This window comes from Mus musculus, chromosome 13, assembly GCF_000001635.26.
Source record: "Mus musculus strain C57BL/6J chromosome 13, GRCm38.p6 C57BL/6J".
Classification (NCBI taxonomy): Eukaryota; Metazoa; Chordata; class Mammalia; order Rodentia; family Muridae; genus Mus; species Mus musculus.
In genome coordinates this window covers 54,211,644-54,231,822 of record NC_000079.6, presented here as the reverse complement: position 1 = coordinate 54,231,822, position 20,179 = coordinate 54,211,644, and the positions used below count along the sequence as shown (strand labels likewise).

General features: G+C 48.4%; 1 protein-coding gene and 1 long non-coding RNA gene across 7 annotated transcripts in view; one reads left to right on the top strand and one right to left on the bottom strand.

The window, feature by feature from the left end:
* Positions 1-20,179, bottom strand: part of Hrh2 (histamine receptor H2) — a 44,213-nt gene that overhangs the window by 4,360 nt on the left and 19,674 nt on the right. For 2 of the 6 annotated variants that reach the window (NR_153432.1, XM_030247160.1), the window contains 2 exons: positions 16,744-18,254; positions 8,802-8,946 (listed from right to left, as the gene is read on the bottom strand). Coding sequence is in view for 5 of the 6 variants with exons in the window: in XM_030247160.1 (XP_030103020.1) it covers positions 8,904-8,946; positions 16,744-17,816 (1,116 nt within the window). In the remaining variant the exon portion in view is untranslated. Of the gene's footprint in view, positions 1-8,801; positions 8,947-9,003; positions 10,604-16,743; positions 18,255-20,179 lie in introns of those variants that run through there. The other 4 variants (XM_017315397.2, XM_006516852.3, XM_006516854.3 and 1 more) reach the window with 3 other exon arrangements.
* Gm16578 (predicted gene 16578) lies at positions 8,795-12,370 on the top strand. The gene is made up of 3 exons (NR_168026.1): positions 8,795-8,990; positions 11,359-11,454; positions 11,874-12,370. It is a non-coding gene; the product is annotated as a predicted gene 16578 (long non-coding RNA).

The following is a 20,179-nucleotide window of genomic DNA, read 5'->3' as shown; positions in this document are numbered from 1 at the left end:
CAGATAAACAACTCAGGTAATCCCCCTACTCCAGCAAATCCTCTTGGTTCACAATTCATCTATTGGATATTTTTGAATGAAATACACTAGCCAGCCAAACAGATCCTATTTTAAGTACATAGACATGATTTAAAGACTATGTAAGTAAAGTCGTTGAAATTCATGAGCACCTGATTCACTCCAGCAAATATTTTGTTTTGCCTTCATTTATTTTATGTAGATGGTATCATGTTTTATGATTTTTTCCCCCTCTGAGGCTGACTTTTTATTCATACCTTATTGCCCTGAGGCAGGTCTCTCACTGAACTTGAAGTAAGATCCTTCGGGTCGGCTGGCAAGCTCTGGGGCTGCACTTGTCTCCACCCCTCAGTGCTGGGGTTAGAAGCACATGCAACCATGTCTGGCTTTACAATGTGGGTTCCAGGAATTCAAACTCAGTTCCTTGTGCTTATGTCTCAAGAGTTTTTACCTACTGTGCCAGCAACTCAGCCCACATTTGCCTTCATTTTAATAGCCATGTTTTATTTATTTTCCTTTCTGGGATTGTTTATGAAAAGCCTTATACATCCCAAAGTCATCAAAGTGTTCTTTTTTTTTTTTTCTTCTACAAGTTTAAATGTTGTGATTGGCTTTTGTGTGTCACGTGGTGTACTGGCTGGCTTTGTGTGTCAACTTGATAGGAGTTGAAGTTATCACAGAGAAAGGAGCCTCCCTTGAGGAAATGCCTCCATGAGATCCAGCTATAAGGCATTTTCTCAATTAGTGATCAGGGCTGAGAGGGCCCATTGTGGGTGGTGCCATCCCTGGGCTGGTAGTCCTGGGTTCTATAAGAAAGCAAGCTGAGCAAGCCAAGGGAAGCAATCTAGTAAGCAGCACCCCTCCATGTCCTCTGCATCAGCTCCTGCCTCCAGGTTCCTGCCCTGTGTGAGTTCCTGTCCTGACTTCCTTTGGTGATGAACAGCAATGTGGAAATGTAAGCTGAATAAACCCTTTCCTCCCCAACTTGCTTCTTGGTCATGATGTTTTGTGTAGGAATACAAACCCTGACTAAGACACGTGGCATCCAATACTTTTTCCCCCCTTTTTCTTCCTGACCCCTCCCATTCCTATTTTTAACGTGCAAATGGTTTTCCTACCTGTGTGTGGTGCTGACTGAACACCTCCACCTGATCATTGTTTCCCTTTGGGTGGACATGGAGTTGATTCCAATGGTATTTTTATTCTTAATTATACCAAAAATCTACAAAAACGTCCTCCATTCTTTGCGATGGACCTGCCAGTTTTTCCAGAATTTTCCTCAGAACTGTGGTTGGGTTTGTTGCTCTTCTTTTGACCAAGCCTTTGTCTTTTGCTTCACTAATGTCTGCTCCATGGTTGACCTTTTCTTTACTGTGTATGGGTGCGCGGTGTTGATCTTTTTTAACTTTCCAAGTTGAACTTTTAGTACTTAAATTTCAAACCCATTGTTTATGTTCTAAGCACGTACTCCTGCATTTCCCTTGGTGGACACTTTGAGGAATGGAGTATGTTTCGAAGTCTTGTTTACATTGTCCTGCACTCAACTCTATTTCCTAACAGCTTAAAGACTTTTTTCCTTCACTCCACCAACTAAGGAATGCGTTAGCAAGTTAGCATAGGTTTCTTTTGCTACTTAACTTTGTCTTCATTAGAGGACTGCTTTATGAACAGAGTTCTAGTAGATGCTCAACTCTTTTTCTTCGGTTTGTTCTTTTGAGACAGGATCTTGCTATGTAGCCCTGGCTGGCCTTGAACTCACAGAGATCCACCTGCCTCTGCCTCTGGGAGTAAGTGTCTGCCACTATACCCAGCTTTAGACAGCTCTTTTGTGTGCCGAATGTGTTCTGCTTTTGTCGGGAGGGAACATTACACTTTCAATTGTAAATCGAAATAAAGAATTATATTCTTATATTGATAGTCATATACCTGGTTTTTAAATACTGATAATATATTATACATTTTATATTATAATGAGTTGTAAGTTTTTCTTTGTGTTTCTGTTAGCTTTACATGTTTTTCAAGCTAGGGTCATTTGGCACATATGAATTAAAATGATCTTTCTGATAGATTAGCTCTCATCAAAATACATTGGCCTTACTTATCCTTAACAATAACTTCCACTCAATGTTTATTTTGTATGATATTAATAGAGCTAGATAGATTTCTTTTTGTTATTATTAGTGTATGGTACCTAATATATGTTCTTCCTTATAATATCAATATTTCTGTTTTATATATGTTAAGTCTGTTTATTTTAAAATAATCAAATCTGACAGCCCCTCCTATCTTCTTTTAAAACTTTTCTTACTATTAAAACCTTACTTACTGTTATTATTATTATTACTATTATTGCTATTATTGCCTGTTTGGTGTATAGGGCATGCAAATGCTGTAGCTTGCTTGCCATGGTCAGAGGACAGGTTCAACCAGCCAGTTCTTTCATCACCTCTGCATGGCCTCTGGGGACTGTGCAGCACGCTCAGTTGAGCCATGTCACAGGCACTTCTGTTGAGACAGTGTCTCACCCTGTAGCCCAGGCAGACCTTGAATCAATGCTCCAATATCTCAAGTCCCCAGTGCTGGGACTGAAGGTGTAGGCTGCCAAGCCTGGCTCTTCATATCCTTTTAATTTGGACATTTTATTCCATTGGCCAATGAGATTACTGATAGAGTTTCACTTTTTCCTTTCATCTTGATTTCTACTTCACCGTTAACATACCCTATCTAACTGTCCCCATTTTTTCTTGCTGTCTTCCAAACTGCACCTTTCTTCACTTCCTTACCACAGCATCATATGGATTTGTGTACATGCGAAGTCCAGTGGCTTAGGCTATCAAACTCACCAAACCATGATAGGAGTCCCTCAGTGTGCAGACTCCAGCCTAGGTTCATAGAGACACTAGAAGACTTTCCAGTCCTCAATGCCTCTCATAGCCCCATAACCCATTCTGCCTTGACCCCCACCACTTGCTGCAAAAACTGTTAACAGGGCTCTAAGAGAGAACAGGGCCACCTTTTCATTGTCCTCTCCTGGGAACACTTCAATTGTCCCCTGAGATCCCCACTCTGTCCCATGTGGAAGAGGGGAGGCTGACCTCCCCCAGCCCCTGCCTGTGTTCTTCGCTGGGCTCACGACAATTAGTTTCAGGATAGAAAAACCAATACCTAATTCTATCAATGAACTTTAAAAAAAAATTGATGGTTTTATTTTTCCTTCATCACTAATTTTTCTTTTCTTTTCTATCTTTTCTTTCTTTCCTTCCTTTTTCCTTCCTTCCTTTTTCCTTCCTTCCTTCCTTCCTTCCTTCCTTCCTTTCTTCCTTCCTTTCTTCTTTCTTTTCTTTTTTCTTTTTATATATTGGGGGATATCGAGAGAGCAGTATTGGGGAGCGAACCTTTCTATTGGGTCTGAAAAGACAGTAAGGCGGGAGCTTGGGCCAGCTGCAGGTCACATGGGGAGAAGGAAGCCTGTTGACAGTGAGAAGCCGAGCTGAGAGCTGACCGAGACCAGTCCCTGGTGACCTCAGCACTGGTTCTAGTCACACTCCAGCTACCCTTGACCTCACAGCTCTGAGGCAGTGGCCACCTCCACTGTCCTTCTTTACTGAGTTTCTGTTGCTGGTGCTTACCAGTGGCCAGAATAAGACTATTCCTAAATGCGGATTTGAATGAACTGAAGGTGTTAGAATCCATTCAGCCACCAGGGGTCAGAACCCAGCATCGATGCTCCCTCATGGGATGCCTCCCTCAGCTCTTCTCCAGACTCCGGGCTTCCTTCTGTGATATTAGTAACAGCAGCATCCCGGGACACGAGCTCCCAGGCCTTCTTGCGTTGAGCTCTACTGCCTGCAGGACAGATGGTCAGATCGAACCACCGACTGCTCTGCTTGTGTCTGCAACTCTGCATATGTTGTTCCTAGCACCTGGCATACCCTTCATTTCTTCTCCACCTTCAGGGTGTCGGGGCTGGAACCCAGGGTCCCACACCTGCTATCTCTACCACAGAGCTATGTCCCCAGCCCTTTATTTCTCCTTTGATGACCCTTTCTACTCCCGTTTCAAGGCTGTTCAGTTGTCACCTCCTTGAGCAGCTGTCTCTGAGCTCTCCCATAATTACTGCCTCCTCTCATGTTTCTGCACTTATTTCCCTGAGCTGGCCACTGGATTGCTTCTCTGTCTCCAAGACTAAACTAAGGGTGTCATAATGGCAGGTGGCAAATTTTTCTTTCTTTTTGCATTTGACAAACCACATATGTTTATTTGGGTGTGTCACATATGCCATCCTGCCCATGTGGAAAGTCAAGAGACAACTTGTAGCAGTTGGTTTGCTACTTCCATGATGTGGGACCCAGGGATCAAAGTGAGCTCCTCAGGCCTGGCAGCAAGCACCTTCACCCTCCGAGCCATCTCCCTGTCTTGGATCTCTCGCCTTCTATCCATTGTCTACCTCAGAGTGGATGTTTGTCTGTGTGAATTGATGAATGAATGCTGGCAATCTCAAGAGACAACGACCTAGACAGGCAGGTGTGGGAGTGCCTATTCTGGCTGACTATGGCAGTCCTCACCTGCTTGCTGGCTTCCCTGCCTCTCACAAGTAGCCTGCCAGAGCCTTGAAAGCAGGAGCCCTAGCAGACGGTGTGTGTGTGTGTGTGTGTATGTGTGTGTGTGCATGTGAGTGTGTGTATGTGTATGTGTTGATGGTAGTGCCATTTCAGCAGATATCTGAACAATAACTAAATAACGATGTCCTTGGGTGTGTTTGAACAGTGTCTGAGTTTGATCCCTGTGACCCACATGATGGAAGGAGAGAGCCAACTCCCATAGGTTGTCCTCTGACTTCCTGTGTATACCATGATGCACAGTGAGCCTTGTGCACATGCATACACACACAAGCCCACAGAAAATTATTTACAAGAAGTAGCACCATCTGAGGCTTTAACTGGTTGCCACACCCTATTCTCCTCCACTATGGCAGTGACCCTACAAGGCAAATGTTTTCACCACACAACTGAGACTCCAGGGAGGAGGTGGAGATACCCCAAGGACTCTCATCAGAGGGCAGTTTGAGCTGGAGCCATCTGACTCCGAAGCATACTACCTGCTTCCTATGATGAGCTGTTGTTCTCTGAGAGGCAGACTACATGCATGTGATAGAATGAAGACTGCCTCTGAGATAACAAGATAGGTGACCATCCTCCAGTGACTTATGGTGATGGTGTGCACAGATCAACAGCTGAGGTAGACAGAGAACAACGTGTGGACCTTTGAGTGAGCAGAAAGCAAGAGTGCATGAAATTAAGAGTGTGCACTTGTGTGTGGCTGGGTATGCATACACACACATGTGCATATCCAGTGCCTGAGCGTGTGTGTCTACCCTGCCCGTGAGCAAGAACCAGCACTGTCATGAGAGCTGTATGGAACAGAAGCCATTTCTTGTTCTGAGGTATGAGAAAGGGGACATTTGTGTTTTCCCTGGGACAATGGATAGGGGGGTAATTCAACAGCCCCTCCAAATGTTTGGGGGTGTGGGGCAGAGGGAACACCATGAGCTGGGGCTGTGTTCTGAGGACAGGGGAGGAGAAGATGCAGAGGAGACAGAAATGCATCCTTTCTGTGGTAGCAAGATGGTTCTGACTGAGGTATGGTCTCCAGGTACTGGGGAGCTGCTGAAGGCTCTGGAGCGCAGGGGTTTTGGGAACTGTCTAACACTCCTGGCAAGTTCCCTGTGGCTTCCTCAGGATTCTGTGTGGAGGCTGTGAGTGTCTCAGAAGATAGGGGAAAGGAACTTTTCCTTCCATTGTTGCCCCTCATGCAAAAGTGCACATGCTAAAGGCTTGGTGGCCAGTCAGGTGTACTAGTGGGGTGCATGTGTCAGGGTGGTGTGGGATGTGCACCTTTAAGAGGAGGGGCTTAGTGGAGAGAAGTTGGGCCATTAACAGCAAAGCATGCTCTGGAGGGGGATTTTGCCCAGCTGCCTCCTCCCTTTCTGCCTCCCAGCCACTAAGAGGAGGAGGCTGGCCAGCATTCTCTGACATACTTGCTACCTCAGTCCTGAAGCAAAGCAATGGCCACACACTGAGACTTCTCCTCTGTTTTGAAGCTGTTATCTCAGCTATTTCACCTCACTGACAGAATGCTGACCCACCCCCACCCCTGTCAGGAAATAGTTCCCCAGCACTGGGAAGGTACAGGGAAGGGGGCTTAGGTGGCTCTCTCAGATGTCCCCTCTCAAGGCAAAGTGTGTGATCCCACATTCATCTTGAGCTTCTGCTGGGTGTGTGGCCTGGGACTCTCTCAGCAGCCGGTTGGCTGGGCACCAGGTCGGGTATCTAGAGATTCAGGTCTAGCCATGTATATGTTGCTGGAAAGTTCGGGGGTATAGGCTACACACACCTGCTAGATCTAAACTCTGGTCACTGAGCGATGGGGACCATGGAAAAGCTGTCATCTGTGAGCGATTACGCACACCAGGCCTGGCCCTGGGCACCTTGTGTGCTCAGTCTCACTTGTCACACTAACGCTGGAGATGGATTTCTGTACTATGGAGGGGTTGCAAAGGTCAGACAAGTTGGGGAACTTGCCTGAGGAAACACAGCCAACAGGTTGGTGCTGGGTATGTGTAATGTCTATTCCTGGTTGTCAATTTGACTATATCTGCAATGGACTACAATCTGGAATTGGAGGGCTGAGGGCTCACCTGTGATCCAGATCTTAAGGCTGGAAGACACAAGTTTCTGACCTGGATCTTGCCATGGAGATCTTGAGGCACAGTGGCCACGAAAAGCTTAGGCCCAGGCAAGGTAGTATACACCTTTAGTTCCAGGAGACTGAAGCGAGGAGATCTCTGAGTTCAAGGTCAGCCTGGGACAAAACAAGTCCCAGGTCCAGGTATGGTGGCACACACCTTTAATCTGGGCCACACCTTCTGCTGGAGACCTACATAAGGACATTGGAAGAAGGAAGATTTGCTCTTCTTTGCCTGCTTATACTTACTTGCTAGCACATCTGTTGGAACCTACTTCTATAGAAGACCAGCTGAAACAACTAGCCTTGTGGGACTGAGCAATTAGTAGAGTCTTGGACTTCCCATTCACAGCTGACCATTGTTGGGTTTGTTGGACTACAGGCTGTAAGCCATCACAGCAAATTCCCTTACTATATAGAGACATTCTGTAAGTTCTGTGGCTCTGGAGACCCCTGACTAAGACAGTGTTATAGCTCATGAGCTTGTTGCTTGAAGGAGAAGCAAAGGTGTAGGGAGCCCTTCTTCCTGTTTAGCTCCTCCCCCTCTGTCACCCAGTGGCTTTGCTGGACAAAAACCTGTGAGAATCTCCAAGATTCACTTCACATTACAACTCCCATGTGAAGAAGAGCATTTGTTGATCACCTCTAGATATGGACCGGGAATCCAGGAACTTCAGTCACTTTCCCATGGACTCAAAGCAAATAAAGATGGAAGTTTCCAGGGAGACCAGCTGCACCAGACACCCTGCCATGATCTCCTCAGGATGCATGGAGCAGAGCTGGGGGCCAGGAGCTATATGGTTCCATCTCTTGGAATGTGGGTCCTCTTAGGTCTCCCTTGTCCTAGCTTTTGTTTACCCTGTCTCCTTGTGAATCCTCTCTTGAAACTTGGTTTTAAAAAATTAGTGTGTGTGTGTGTGTGAGAGAGAGAGAGAGAGACAGAGAGACAAAGAGAGACAGAGACAGAGACACAGAGACAGAGAGACAGACAGACAGAGAGAGGGAGAGACAGACAGACAGAGCAAGAGAATGTGTGTGTATATGGCATGGTGCATATGTGAAGATCACAGGACAGCTTGCGACAGTCAGCTCTCTGTACCATGTAGGTCCTAGGGATTAAACTTAGGTCATCAGCCTCACTGGAGTGTACCTTTATTCAGAGACATCCCACCAGCCTCAGGGTTGTTTATCTAAGGTAAAGGAGATCCTAAACTCCATCCAAACTCATGCTAGTGGCTGCTTATGAAAAAGACCCCAGGGCATCTGATGCATTCTGGGAGTTCACTTCCCTCGTTCTTGGCGCCTCACCATTGAGGCAGGCAGGGTGGCATGCCCAATGCATCAGTAGTGAACCTGAAGCTTGGTGGAAGCTTCCATTGAACCATGCTCTGGGGCTCCATAGCCTGTGCCTGTCCCCTGTGCATCCATGCTAGTCCCTGAGTCCCTAATTTGCTCTCCAGCATCTAACAGGCTTCAGCCTTGAAGTTAGGATGGGGTTTTTCTTTCACAGGGTTCCTCCTCAGCCCTCTCAGAAACTCTTCCTCCTTCTAGGTTCCTACCACGATCTTTCTAGGCCGGTGCTCTTTCTTCCTGTTTGGTCTTTATCCTCTGCTCTGGCCAGCTGGCCATGAGACACTAACAGGATCATACTGCTTTGAGGAAGTGATACCTTCAGATGTGGCTAGCAGCAGGAAGGCCCATGTAGCCTGTCCCGAAGACAAGCAAAGTGGGACAAATGGCCTAAAATAACATTCCTTCCCTCTCGCCTGGAACCCTGTTGCTAGAAACTCGGTTCCTAGGAAAAGTCTGAAAGAAATCTGGGCGTTCTTTGTTCAAGGATGTTCATCTTGGAGCTGCTTACGGCAGCAAACAGACAAAAGGCAACTCGAGCCAGGGCCTGTGCGTCTGACTGATTCCTCAGAGTGCCCAGAGAAGCTTAGCGGCAGCCAGCTGTGACCCAGGCCATCCATTGCAATTGTGCAGTCACAGAGATGCCACAGGACAGGTCTAGAGGGGCCCAGACAGCCTGGGGAACTTACCCCAGAGGCTGGAGGTGGGGCGAGTCCTGCAGTGACTACCTTCAGCATCCAGAGTCACTGGGGTCACAGATGGAAGTGACAGAGTTGTCTGACACTGGAAACTTAAGGTTTTCCTTCATCTGTGAAATCGTGGTCTGTCTGCTCCCTGTGCAGAAAGAAAGGAAGACTTTTAACCCCGGGGACACCCAGGTACTTGCTGACAGTCCTCACCCTGCACCCAGAAGGAGGTGCTGGCATGGTTGGCCCACTTCTCAGACAGAGGCAGTTTTAGAGAAAGGAAGCAACGCTGAGGTCAGCTGGCTACCTCTGGGAGATGCCCCAGGTTCCAGGAGATGCTCCCATGGCCAGCTTCACAGAGACAAGGAGTGAGCTGGCAAAACCGAGACTCGAAGAATCCAAATCAAAGACTTGATGAATCAGAAAACATCAGAACGAGCATCAGCTGCCACCAGGAAGGAGGAGGGGGAGGAGGGAAGGAGGGAGATAGGGAGGAGGGGGAAAGCTTCTTAGAGGCCAGTCCCACAGGGAGAGATGGGGAGAGCAGAGCACAGAATGGTCGCCACCTGTAGTAAGAATAAGGATCCTCTGCGACTTTCTGTTGTAGATTTTATTTGAACAAAAATTAACATTCCTTCCAAGAGGGTAAAGGGAGGCTAAGAAGGTCATGGAACTTACAAGAAACTTTCCTCACCCCCCCCGGGGGGGGGGCTTATGCAAAAGTAAGGAGTCGTTCTGGAGAAGGGGACCCTTGGGTGGTGCAGCCACTTGGGGACTGGCAGTGCTCCAGTGTCCCTCAAGCTTTTCAGGGATGCAGCTGTTGGAATCGCACACGCTCCTGTGACCCCAGGAAACCCATCAACATGCTTGTCTGGCCCTGGGTGGATGGACTTGTATCCCTGGACTCTTTCTGCCCTTTGTGTCTGGGATGAATTGAAAGCAGTACAGTCAGGCACTTCCCCGCCATCTCTCTTGAATGGCAGTCGGTGGGTGATGGTGGTGTGTGGGCAGTCAGTCCTCCAACACTGTACCGTGCACAGTCTTATGTGGGCTGTGAGGTAGTGTGCCCTGTGCCCTGTGGCTTTAGCATGGGGCACACACAGGACAAGACCTACTTATGGTTGCGTGGCAATCCCTGCCACCCTTCAGCCCTTGATACAGCCTTCCCCCCTTCACTTCTTATCTCTGGGCAGGGAGGATGTGACAGTCAGGGGAGTCTGATATGTAGACACTCTGTCATGCTATCCCATCCTGGCTCCTAGCACTCTGCTGTAAACAGCTTCAGTGTTACATAAATACCAGTGTCACCCCACAGCAAAGACCCCTGGGGCTCACTGCTATTTCTGCAGGAGCAGGACCAGCTCTTTTACAGGTGAGAAAATTGGGTCTCTGAGAAAGATGTGACCTTCTCAGAGTCGCCGGCAGCAGATACCTTTACAGAACAGGCCGAGGCTGCCTGTCTGTAAGGCTGGGGTTCTTGCTTGCAGAGTCACCTTGTGCATAAGCGATGTCCTGACCTGGCCCTGTTCTGGCACTTGTAGCTAATCATGACAAGAACAAATTCATTGTATCTGCCTCTACACACTAAGCAACTCATCAGGATGAAAACCACGTTCCCCATTGCCACTGCCAGAGATTCTTGACACGGCACAGTTGGGGTTGTGCGCATAATTTCCCTCCCTTGTTAAGCACTGATATGTAGTGATGGTTGGAAGGGTCTCCTGTGATGAATCCAAGTTCCCAGCTTCCAGATGAAGGACAGGAGGCTCAGGCTCAGGAGACAACTTGAGTGACTCAGTCGTGTCCTGAGAAAGACACAGAAGTCGTAAACTTTTCAGCTTCTCCTATGCAAAAAAAGGCCACTGGGGAATAAACCCACTGCTTTCTAGGTGTAGACACAGGCACTGTGTGTGAATTGGTGCTAAATCTCATCCTGCCCCTTTTAGGGAGGTGGTTTTATTTCTTTTTCTGATGGGAAAGCTGGGGCTCAGAGAGGGCAAGCATATGCCTGAAGTCCCAGAGTGTGTAGCTGGGAGTTGGTATCCATGTTTTACCCTACACCAGCATTGGTAAATTATAACCCATGGGTCCAATCCTACCTACTGTCTGTTTAAATAAAAAAAGGCTATAAAACTGTAAAGTAGCACTCATGACCCATGAAAATGTTATGCAACTGACATTTTGGTGTAGGTGAACAATACTTTAGTGGGACACAGCCACCTTCCTGCATTTATTTGTTGATCATGGCTACCTTTGAGCTATTGGCAGACTGAGCAACAGTCGCGTGTTATTTAGCAATTTGACATTATCTGAGACATGCACCGTTAGGAGATAGACCACTGTGCAGATGTCACAGTGTGTACTCACACACTCTGATTAGTCGGACCTCAGCTATATAGCATTGACAGCCATTTCTAGGTTAAGGACCTGTGCAGGGAGACACAGTACTGAACTGTGCAGGCAATCCTAGTATAGTGCTAAGTATTTGTGCATCTTAACATAGACATAGTACTGCAAGGCATAGGCAGTAAGATCTTTGGCTTCTCTCTTACATATTTAGATATGGAACCTATCTGATACTCTGAAGGAAAAAAATCCCATCTGTTTCCTGCTGGAACATCTTCTGTGGGTCCTGGAAGGCGTGCAACCCTTCCAGGTATGTCTCCAATAGGACACATTGGCTGCTCTCTGCCCAGAGCATCAAGTGTAGGGTGTAGGGCTCTCTCTGTGCTACCAGGTTACATGCTGTTCTGGAGGCTGTGTCTCACAGGGAAAGGGGCTTTTGTTTTTTCCCCTTGTCCTAAAGGTGAAAGTTAACAAGTCAGTGGCTCTTTCCTCTCCTCCCAGGCCCTGGGAAGGCAGTGCTCGCTGACCTGCCTTCGAGAGAGGCCAGGGGAAGGGCAGTTTGGGGAAGAAGGTGAAGTAGGGGTTCAACTTCCATCTGGCCCCATCCCCAGATGTGCTATTTCTAGTGAAGAACCACAACAGGGTCTCCACTGCTCTTTCTAGTCTCCTCCCCCAGCCCTGACTTCCTCTGAGAATAAAAGGAGCTCTCATAGCCCACATTCTCTGCAGAGAAAGAAGAAGCAGCCATGGATTTCCGTGGTTGAGACTGTCTGCTCACCGAGCAGCTTTGCAGTAGCTGGACACTTGGAACTCACCTGGGAGGAAGAAAGAAGAGTGTCGGACCTGGGTCAGCTAGGTGGTCCCAGACACCACCTTACCCTAGATCTCTTCAGCCAAGCCTATAAATGGCTATCTGTGTCCGAAGCCCATAGTGTACCTCCCTGTGTCCGTTACGCCCTCACCTATCCCTAGTGAAGGAGGAATGGGTCTTAGAAGGAAGAAATGGTAGAAAAGCAAAGACAAAGAAAATGGATAAAGGAAGACCAGACACGATAAAAATGGATTTTTTAAAAAGCATCATGTTAGGTGAAAGAAGCTAGGCACAAACTGGAGGGACAATAACTCCACAGAAACAGGGGGCCTCCCTTGAGTTAGAGGCTGAAGGAATGAGTGGTGGGAACTGGGAGGTGAGAACAAAAGGAACTGGGGGTTCTCTTAGTGGAATATAAGTTCCCCTGAATTAACTACGGCAGTAGCCATATACTTCTGTGAATGTTCTAGAAACCACTGGCATGTGCACTTCGAATGGGTGAACTGACTGGGAGGAAACAAGAAGGAAAGAAGATGAAATGCAGATGGGAAAAGGAAGAGACGCATGACAAAGAAACACATTTGTCCATGTGCCTGCCATACACCAGGGATGGTAAGGGCCTGTGCCTTCACTCTCAGATGCAGTCAGAGTGGTTGCCTCAGACCAACAAGTGTCACTGGTCACTCATACTAGGTCCATCCAACTTCAATGCAGCTAACATCGGGATAGAGAGGGAGACCTGTGCTACACAAGACAGCCAGCAGGACCCCGGAGGCTGTGGGAGGGAGGGCAGCTGCTGTCATTTACTGTTTGGGAGGGAGCTGTTAAATGATGAAACCAATGTGCTAAAAATCTAGGCCATGTCAGAGAGTCATATGATGGAAATAAACACATCTGGGCTCTCGAACCAGCTAACACGTTTAGGCCCATGAAGAAAACTTCCCTTCTTAATAACAGCTCCTCTAGGGAAGTGTGTCTGTTAGACACAAAGCTCTGGCATGTCGATGGATATTGGAGCCTCATCTCCATAGAGTGAACTTGAAACAGTAAACAGAACGGGTCTTAGAAGTAAACAGAGCACCCTCCTCCTCCCCCTTCCCCACACCCCTCCCTCTCATCTCCCATCCCCTGCATAGTGAGCTCATGCTGTTGTGAAGGGTCTATGTATGGCTGTCCTACCTAGAGACACTTTTTATGTCATTATCATGTGTCTTAGCTCTTCCAGGCCCATCTGTGACAGCTGGTGGGGGTGGGCGAGTTAGGGGGAGACTTCCCACTAGAGGCTCTGTGACTCAGAGATGGCCCTGGATGCTTCTGTGAGATCTGCCCCTGGCACCAAGTCTTGGAGGAGGGCCTCCTGTGAGTCAATGTATAAGAAAAGGGAACAAGCTCTTTCTGAGCTTTTCTAGGCTCCCCAACTTCCCTTTTTGAGGTTTGGTTTCCTGATGTTTAACAGTGGGTGACTCTGACCACTTTTTAGGGTTCTCAGAGACCTAGGACAAGGAATTCATTCATTCATCAGCCTGCCAAGCACAGTGCTGGCTCTCAGGGACTCAGCAGAGGTTGACATGGGCAGGACCTGCCCTCTGGGAGATTATGATGTAGTGGGGCAAACATAACCCAAATTGAAGGTGGGATAGCATGTGGTAGCCTAGGAGGTGCACGAGGGGAGATTAGTACAATTGCAGGCTCCTGGTATTCAAAGACTGTGGCTGGGTAGGCTTTGACCTTCATTCCAAAAGTAACGAAAGGGTTGAACCACAATTGAGTCTAATTTTGAAAGAGCCGGGGTGACTTTAGAGAGAAGGAAGGCAGACTCAAGCTAGAGGCCACTCTGGCTCCTTGGCAAGAGGAGGGTTGGAAGGTGAAGATGGAGGTACCCAACTGGGACTCCAGTCCTCGAGGAACCTCGGTCTTTGCCAAGCCAAGGGCAGAAACAAAGGGGCTCTGCAGGAATGGGAACGTTCCCACTCAGAGGTACCAATAGGGTAGGTGCCCGAGCATCTTATCTCTGCAGAGATTATTGGAGCAAGTGAGTAAAGGAATAAGATCCCAAGGGCCCAGCCTTTCGGCTTGCTCTGCACTACAGATGGATCAAAGCCTTCCAATGCCTCTGCTTCCCCTTCTGGTATCTAAAGGACTGAGTCTGAGGTGTCTGTCAAAAGCAGAGCCATGTTCAAATCCAGGTGTTTGTTGGACAGAGGCCAGGCTTGGAAGACAGACAGGTGTGGACTGGACTCTTAGTTCTGTCATGTCTGAAAAGGTGGTGGCCCAATGCCAATTGGTTTGTCTCTGGGTAGCCTGCTGGTTCAGGGCTACCCTGTGAGAAGCTCTGCTGTTTGCCCAGGGCTATGTGTTGAGAGCACTGGTGTCTAACAAGGGTTTGGTAGACATTTGGTAAGAAGCTCACATCTAGTGATGGAATTGGGGTGGGATGGGTGAGGTGTCCCCCACAATGGGGCTGAGGAGGGGCAGACAGAGCCTCAAGCTAGAAAGATAGGGCTAGTTAGTTTTGTTAACTCTCCCGAGAACCCTACATTGTCTGGCTGTGCCCTGCCCCTCTCCACTCAGGGGAGTCTGGGTCGGCTGCCTTCAAGATTCTTGGTAGGGTTAAAGGCTTTGGGTAAGTTCTGCTCTTGCCTTCAGACAGAGCAGAGAAGACATGCTGTCAGTCAGCAGGGAAGCTGGGAGCTGACCTTACTGAGGGATGAGAAAGCTCACAGTGCCCAGGATGCTCAGAGAGAAAACCTGGCTGTTCTTAGTCTCCTGCAATTCTAAAGAAGTATGTGGGCTCTCTGATCCCTCTTCTCTGCTGAGCCCACCTGCTCACTGTTCTCAGAGGATCAAGACAGACCACAGTTGAGCTCTCCGGGATCCGAGCTCTGGGTCTACTCTGCAGCAAGCACCACCTCTTGGCTGACCATGGCTTTCCCCAGCCTGTACCAAGGGCGACCCTGAGGACTAGAAGAAAATGTGGACCTTCAGACTCACCAGGTACCAGTACCCAGAGACTCCTTAGTAATGGAGCCTCTGGGAATGTCCAACCATGCAGTACTTAGGGAAATTTACTGGACTCTTTGGGTCTAGGTTGCCTGTCTATGAAGTGGAGGTTAGGAGTTAGAGAGCTGCTTCTTGGAGAAAACAGATTCCCAACATCTGTGTCAGGTTCTCACACCTGTCTATCACTTTAGTTCTTGGGAATCTGATGCCCGCTCTTGGCCTCTGCAGATAGCAAATGGAAGGAGTCAGGTGGAACTTAGTCATCTCTGCCAAGTGTGTAATAGGCTGCTAAGAAACTTGAAGGAATGGTTGATACCAAGTAACACACAGGATGAACCAAACAGGACTTGTTTTCTTCTTCTCCTGTCTAGTCTGTAACCCTTGCGTCTTTATTCTTCCTCCACGGTGAACTCAATCAACTTTGTGAAAGAAGTGGGGTGATGTGATTGAGGGGAGTATTTTATCCGTCAGGATGGGACAAGGAAGCCTCCAGGTGCGGGACACCCTGTGTGGCCTTGGAGGACGGACTTGATAGTGAGGGATGGGGGTGGGGGTTGGGGAAGGTCCAGAGGCTAGAATGATACAATTTGTGACACTGTAGCAAGAGTTCAGGAACAATAAGGTTTTCTCCAGAGGGAAGGAGGAGAGGAGCAGGTGTGCAGCCTATAGGAGGACCTGCCTATGGAAGGGCGTGGCAATGGCAGTTCTAAGCGCAGCTGTTCCTCAGAACTCAGAGCCTACCATCAGGGCTTGCAAATGAATGGATAATGAAAGGAATGACTGGGTAGGCGCCATTGACTAGCACTGTAGGGGGCTAAGGCGTGGTTTATGGGAAGAGAAAGAGAAACCACCTTCATTGAGCAACTCCTCTGTTAGGCGCTTGACCCTCTTAATGCCTCAAGCAGGCGCTGGCTCTGCACACATCTAGCTTCCTCACTGCCTCCCGAGACAGGGCCTTGGGTCCTTGCAACACCCTGCAGTGACTTTGTCCTTCAGTGAGTTTATTGAAATCTCATCTTGATTCTGTTTCTCTTCCTAGCCTGGACACTTCCCATGCTCCCACTCTTACTGCACTCTTCTTACCCAGTGTTCTACAGGTTTTGTTTGTTTTGTTGTTGTTAAGTAGCCTACAAGATTTTGCTTTTCTCTCTTCCCCAACCCATGGATCAACGCAATTCCCTTCTTAAATATCTACAGGCTCACTTCGCTAGCTCACATCAAAGAGGTCACAATAGCCTTCTCTCCACAACCCAGATCTGCTAACCACGTCCTCCTTTCTGAAACCCAGCTATATGAAGTCCACTTGTCCCTAGTCCTTGTGTCTGTCCCTCCCTAAATTCTACACACAAGGCCCACATTTGCGGTTCTACTGAGGCCACACCTTCCAACCTCTGCCATTCTCATCCCCTACTGACTGGAACACTCCCCAAGGAAGAAGCGATTTGCATATGACTTTTGCATGCTCCGCCCCCCCCCCCCCCCACCAGGGTATAACTGATCACTCACAATTCCTGAGTTGCAGAGTTGGGCCTTACTTAGGCTACCTGATGGAAAGGCAGTTATGTTAGAAAGAAGGGCCTCAGAGCTCTGGAGTGAGTAACATTCTGTCAAGCTCCGTGGATCTTGGTAAGATCTCTGTTACCTTTAACGTGGCCTTTTAAAAAGGAAGGTAAATGGTCTACCTAAGAGGATGAGAGATGATTTCTGTAAAATGCTCACGAACCGGTCTCAGCATCATCTACACAGAGGGTGGGGTGTCTCCCAGCACTTCCAACCCACACCACTTACCTGACTGGGCTTCCCTGGGGGTGTGTGAGTTCTGTCCCACTCCACACCTGAAGCTTCAGGGGCTTCTCCTCCTGCCATCTACCTTCTCGGCTTTGGCTCCTGGACAGCAGAGAGTTGTTCAACCTCAGGGAAGTTTTGTGAGAGTTGTGGCTTGCAAGCTTGCAGTGGAAGAGCTGTTGGTACGCCATGCGGAAGTCTCTGTTGAGGGTGGCGTACAGGATGGGGTTCAGGGCTGAATTGGCATAACCCAACCATAGGACGATACCCTCGACCACCTCGTTCACAGCGTCATCCCCTCTCAGTCCACGGTAAACGAAGGCAGTGAAGTAAGGAAACCAGCAGACGATGAATGCTCCCATGACGGCAGCCAGGGTCACGGTGGCTTTGTGTTCTCTGATGGTGGCTGCCTTCCAGGAGCTGATGTGGTTGATCCTCTTGGCTTGCTCCCTGGCGATCTTAAAGATTCTGTAGTAGGTGACACACATGATGAGAAGAGGCAGGTAGAAGGTGACCATCCCATCCACCAGTCCATATACCTCGTTGACCTGCACTTTGCACTTGAAGGTGTCATTGCCCCCTCTGGTCCCATTTCTGCTGTTCCATCCTAGGTGAATAGAGAGGAAGGAGAGGGTGATGGAAATGACCCAAATAAAGACCAAAGAGATGGCAACGCGAACAGGGGTGACCAACACGGGGTACCGCAGTGGGTCCGTGACAGCGCAGTAGCGGTCCAAGCTGATCATGAAGAGGTTGAGGATGGAAGCTGTGCAGAGCATCACATCCAGGCTGGTGTAGATGTTGCAGAAGACCTGGCCAAAGCTCCACTTGAAGGACAACTGGTAAATGGCAGAGAAGGGCATCACCAGGAGGCCAAGAAGCAGGTCAGTGGCTGCCAGGGACACAATGAAGCAATTGGTCAGACTGCGGAGCCGACGATTCAAGCTGACAGCCAGGCAGACGACCACATTGCCAGCAACAGTGATGAAGATGAGGGTGGTGAGGACCACACTGATGGTGACTTTCAATGCAATAGAGTCCAAACAGCAGGAATGAACCGTGCCATTGGGCTCCATTCTGGGGCCCTGTGGCTTCTACACTCACTTCTTGGCCTTGGTGGCTTCTCTTCTAGCCCTAACCACTGGGCTCCCAACCAAGCCAAAGTTTGGGAGGGTGTAGTGACTGACCCAATGCTGTTCTAGCAATAGTTCAAGCTTTTTCTTGTGAAGTGCAGGACATAGGTAAGAATGAAGTAAGGCAGGGCCTTAAAAGCTCACACCCCAGTCCTCAGCAGGTCTTCCATGCCAGACTTCTCCCAGGTCTGTAGTATACACCTATCTTCTAGGTTCCTCATGGAGACTGAGGCACTGCTGGATGTATCTTGAGGTGGCTTAGGTTTTATATGTAAGAGATCACACACATAGGCTGTCATGTCCTTTTCCATGGCTGGTGCCTGTTTCCATCGATGGCTTAAGGTACAACACTACTGGCTACTCTTTCTGGGGTCATAGGAGCTGAAAATGTAAAGATCAAGTGTTTAGCACTTCAGAATTAGACCAATAACATGACTGTTCCAAGATGAGTCTTTCTAGACATCCATCACCTGATTAGAGGTCAGGAGGCAATGGGGACTCTTCTAGGTATCCTTCCTTAGGAAAGACCAAGATGATTAGGGCACATGTTAGATGGTGAAGGGTACCAGGATATAAGTCTATAATACTATGAGAAAAAAAAAGTGGAGGGGCAGGTCTAGGACAAGCCTGCTTTCCTTTGCTACTGGTGGCTGCCCGACCCCACTGGTAGACATTTGTCCTCAGTTGATTAAATGATGCATTGAATGAGTGGGTAAATAAATGCACTCAATTTACTCTTATTTAGTGTGTGAAACACTCTAAACCGGGGACTGACAGCCTTTTCAGAGAAAAAAAAACCAGGCAGTCTGTATTCTTTTCCTCTCAGTCTGCAGGGTGTCTGCCTAACTGACAACGCTGCCACTGTCCCTAAAAGCAGCCACTTAGGACCGTGTGCCAAAGAATGCATGGATCTAGCTTCGTGGTGGATGTGGAACTGCAAATTTTATATTGGCTTTTCTCTGCTACAAAAATCATCATGAGTTCCCCCAGGCCCTAACAATCTCAAAGGATCCTTATCTCCCGTACAAAAGCAGGCACAGGGCTAGTCTTGGTTTTAATTTTGTTACCTGCTGTCTCCATAATCTGTCAGCTTCATCCTTGCTCAGGGTTCAACGCCCATGTCTAAGCGTTATTGGTTTGTATATAGCAATGTGAACATTACCACTTTCAAATCAGCTGGTACAGAGCTCACTCAGTTCTAATGGCTGTATAACAGCCCACCACGTGGCTGGAGGTGGTTACTCTACCACTGTATCACCTTCGCGGGCATTTCAGTGATTTTTTTCCTTTCCTCCCTCTCTCCTTCTCTTCTTCTCCCCTTCCCTTCCTCCATTTCCCTTCCTTCCTTTCCCCTTTCTCTCTCTTCTTCCCTCCTGTACACACAACCCCTGTCACCAGATCACCTCCACAAGTCTCCTCCAGTGGGGACAGCCTATGTTTCCAGTGGATGAGAAACAAGGTCATTCCTTGTTTCATGGCTAGCCCCTTTTGCACAAGTTCCCTGCCTGGTTTTTCTGAGAGCTGCAGGCAGGTTCTCTTGAGGACTGAGACTGTGGAAATCTAAATGACAGCTGAACCCTCTCAGAAGCGAGCTGATCTCTGCGGGACATAAATTCTGCCTCTTAGAGTTCTGGCCTGGAGTTGCTCTGTGATCTGAATACAGATGCAGCCTCTGATTACAATGCCTGTGCTGGAGCAGGGACCAGGGTTCCCCAGCACCCTCTGCTGCTCCGGCTGCCTGAGCCTTTTAGCCCTGTGAGCTGAGCCTCTGGGTATTATTTCTGGAGGAGTTTTTCATTACAGGGAGAGCCGGAACAGCACAGGTCTTACCACCACGCTTAATTAACTTTGGAGGGGGAGCAATAAGGACAGACATTTTTGAGACTCCATATTTCTGATAATAATTTCCTCTGCATTTCCTTGATAGTTGGCTGTAGGCATTTTGGCATCAGGCTGGCATTCAAGTTAATGTCTGGGAGAGTCTTCACATCGGAGTGAAACAGCTCTCAATATGATTAGAAATCCCCTCCCTCCCTCCCTCCCTCCCTCCCTCCCTCCCTCCCTCCCTCCCTCCCTCCCTCCCTGCCTGCCTCCTATGAGAAAAAAAAAGTGGAGGGGCAGGTCTCCCTCCCTCCCTCCCTCCCTGCCTCCCTCCCCCCTCCCTGCCTCCCTCCCTGCCTCCCTCCCTCCTGCTTTCTTCTACAGTCATTTCTCTGTGCTGCAGAGCTCTGGGTGCCAGGGATGGACAGGTGACTGTTATGATTTGTGAGTCTTCCAGGATCCATTTCTCGGTCTTTCTGTTTAGC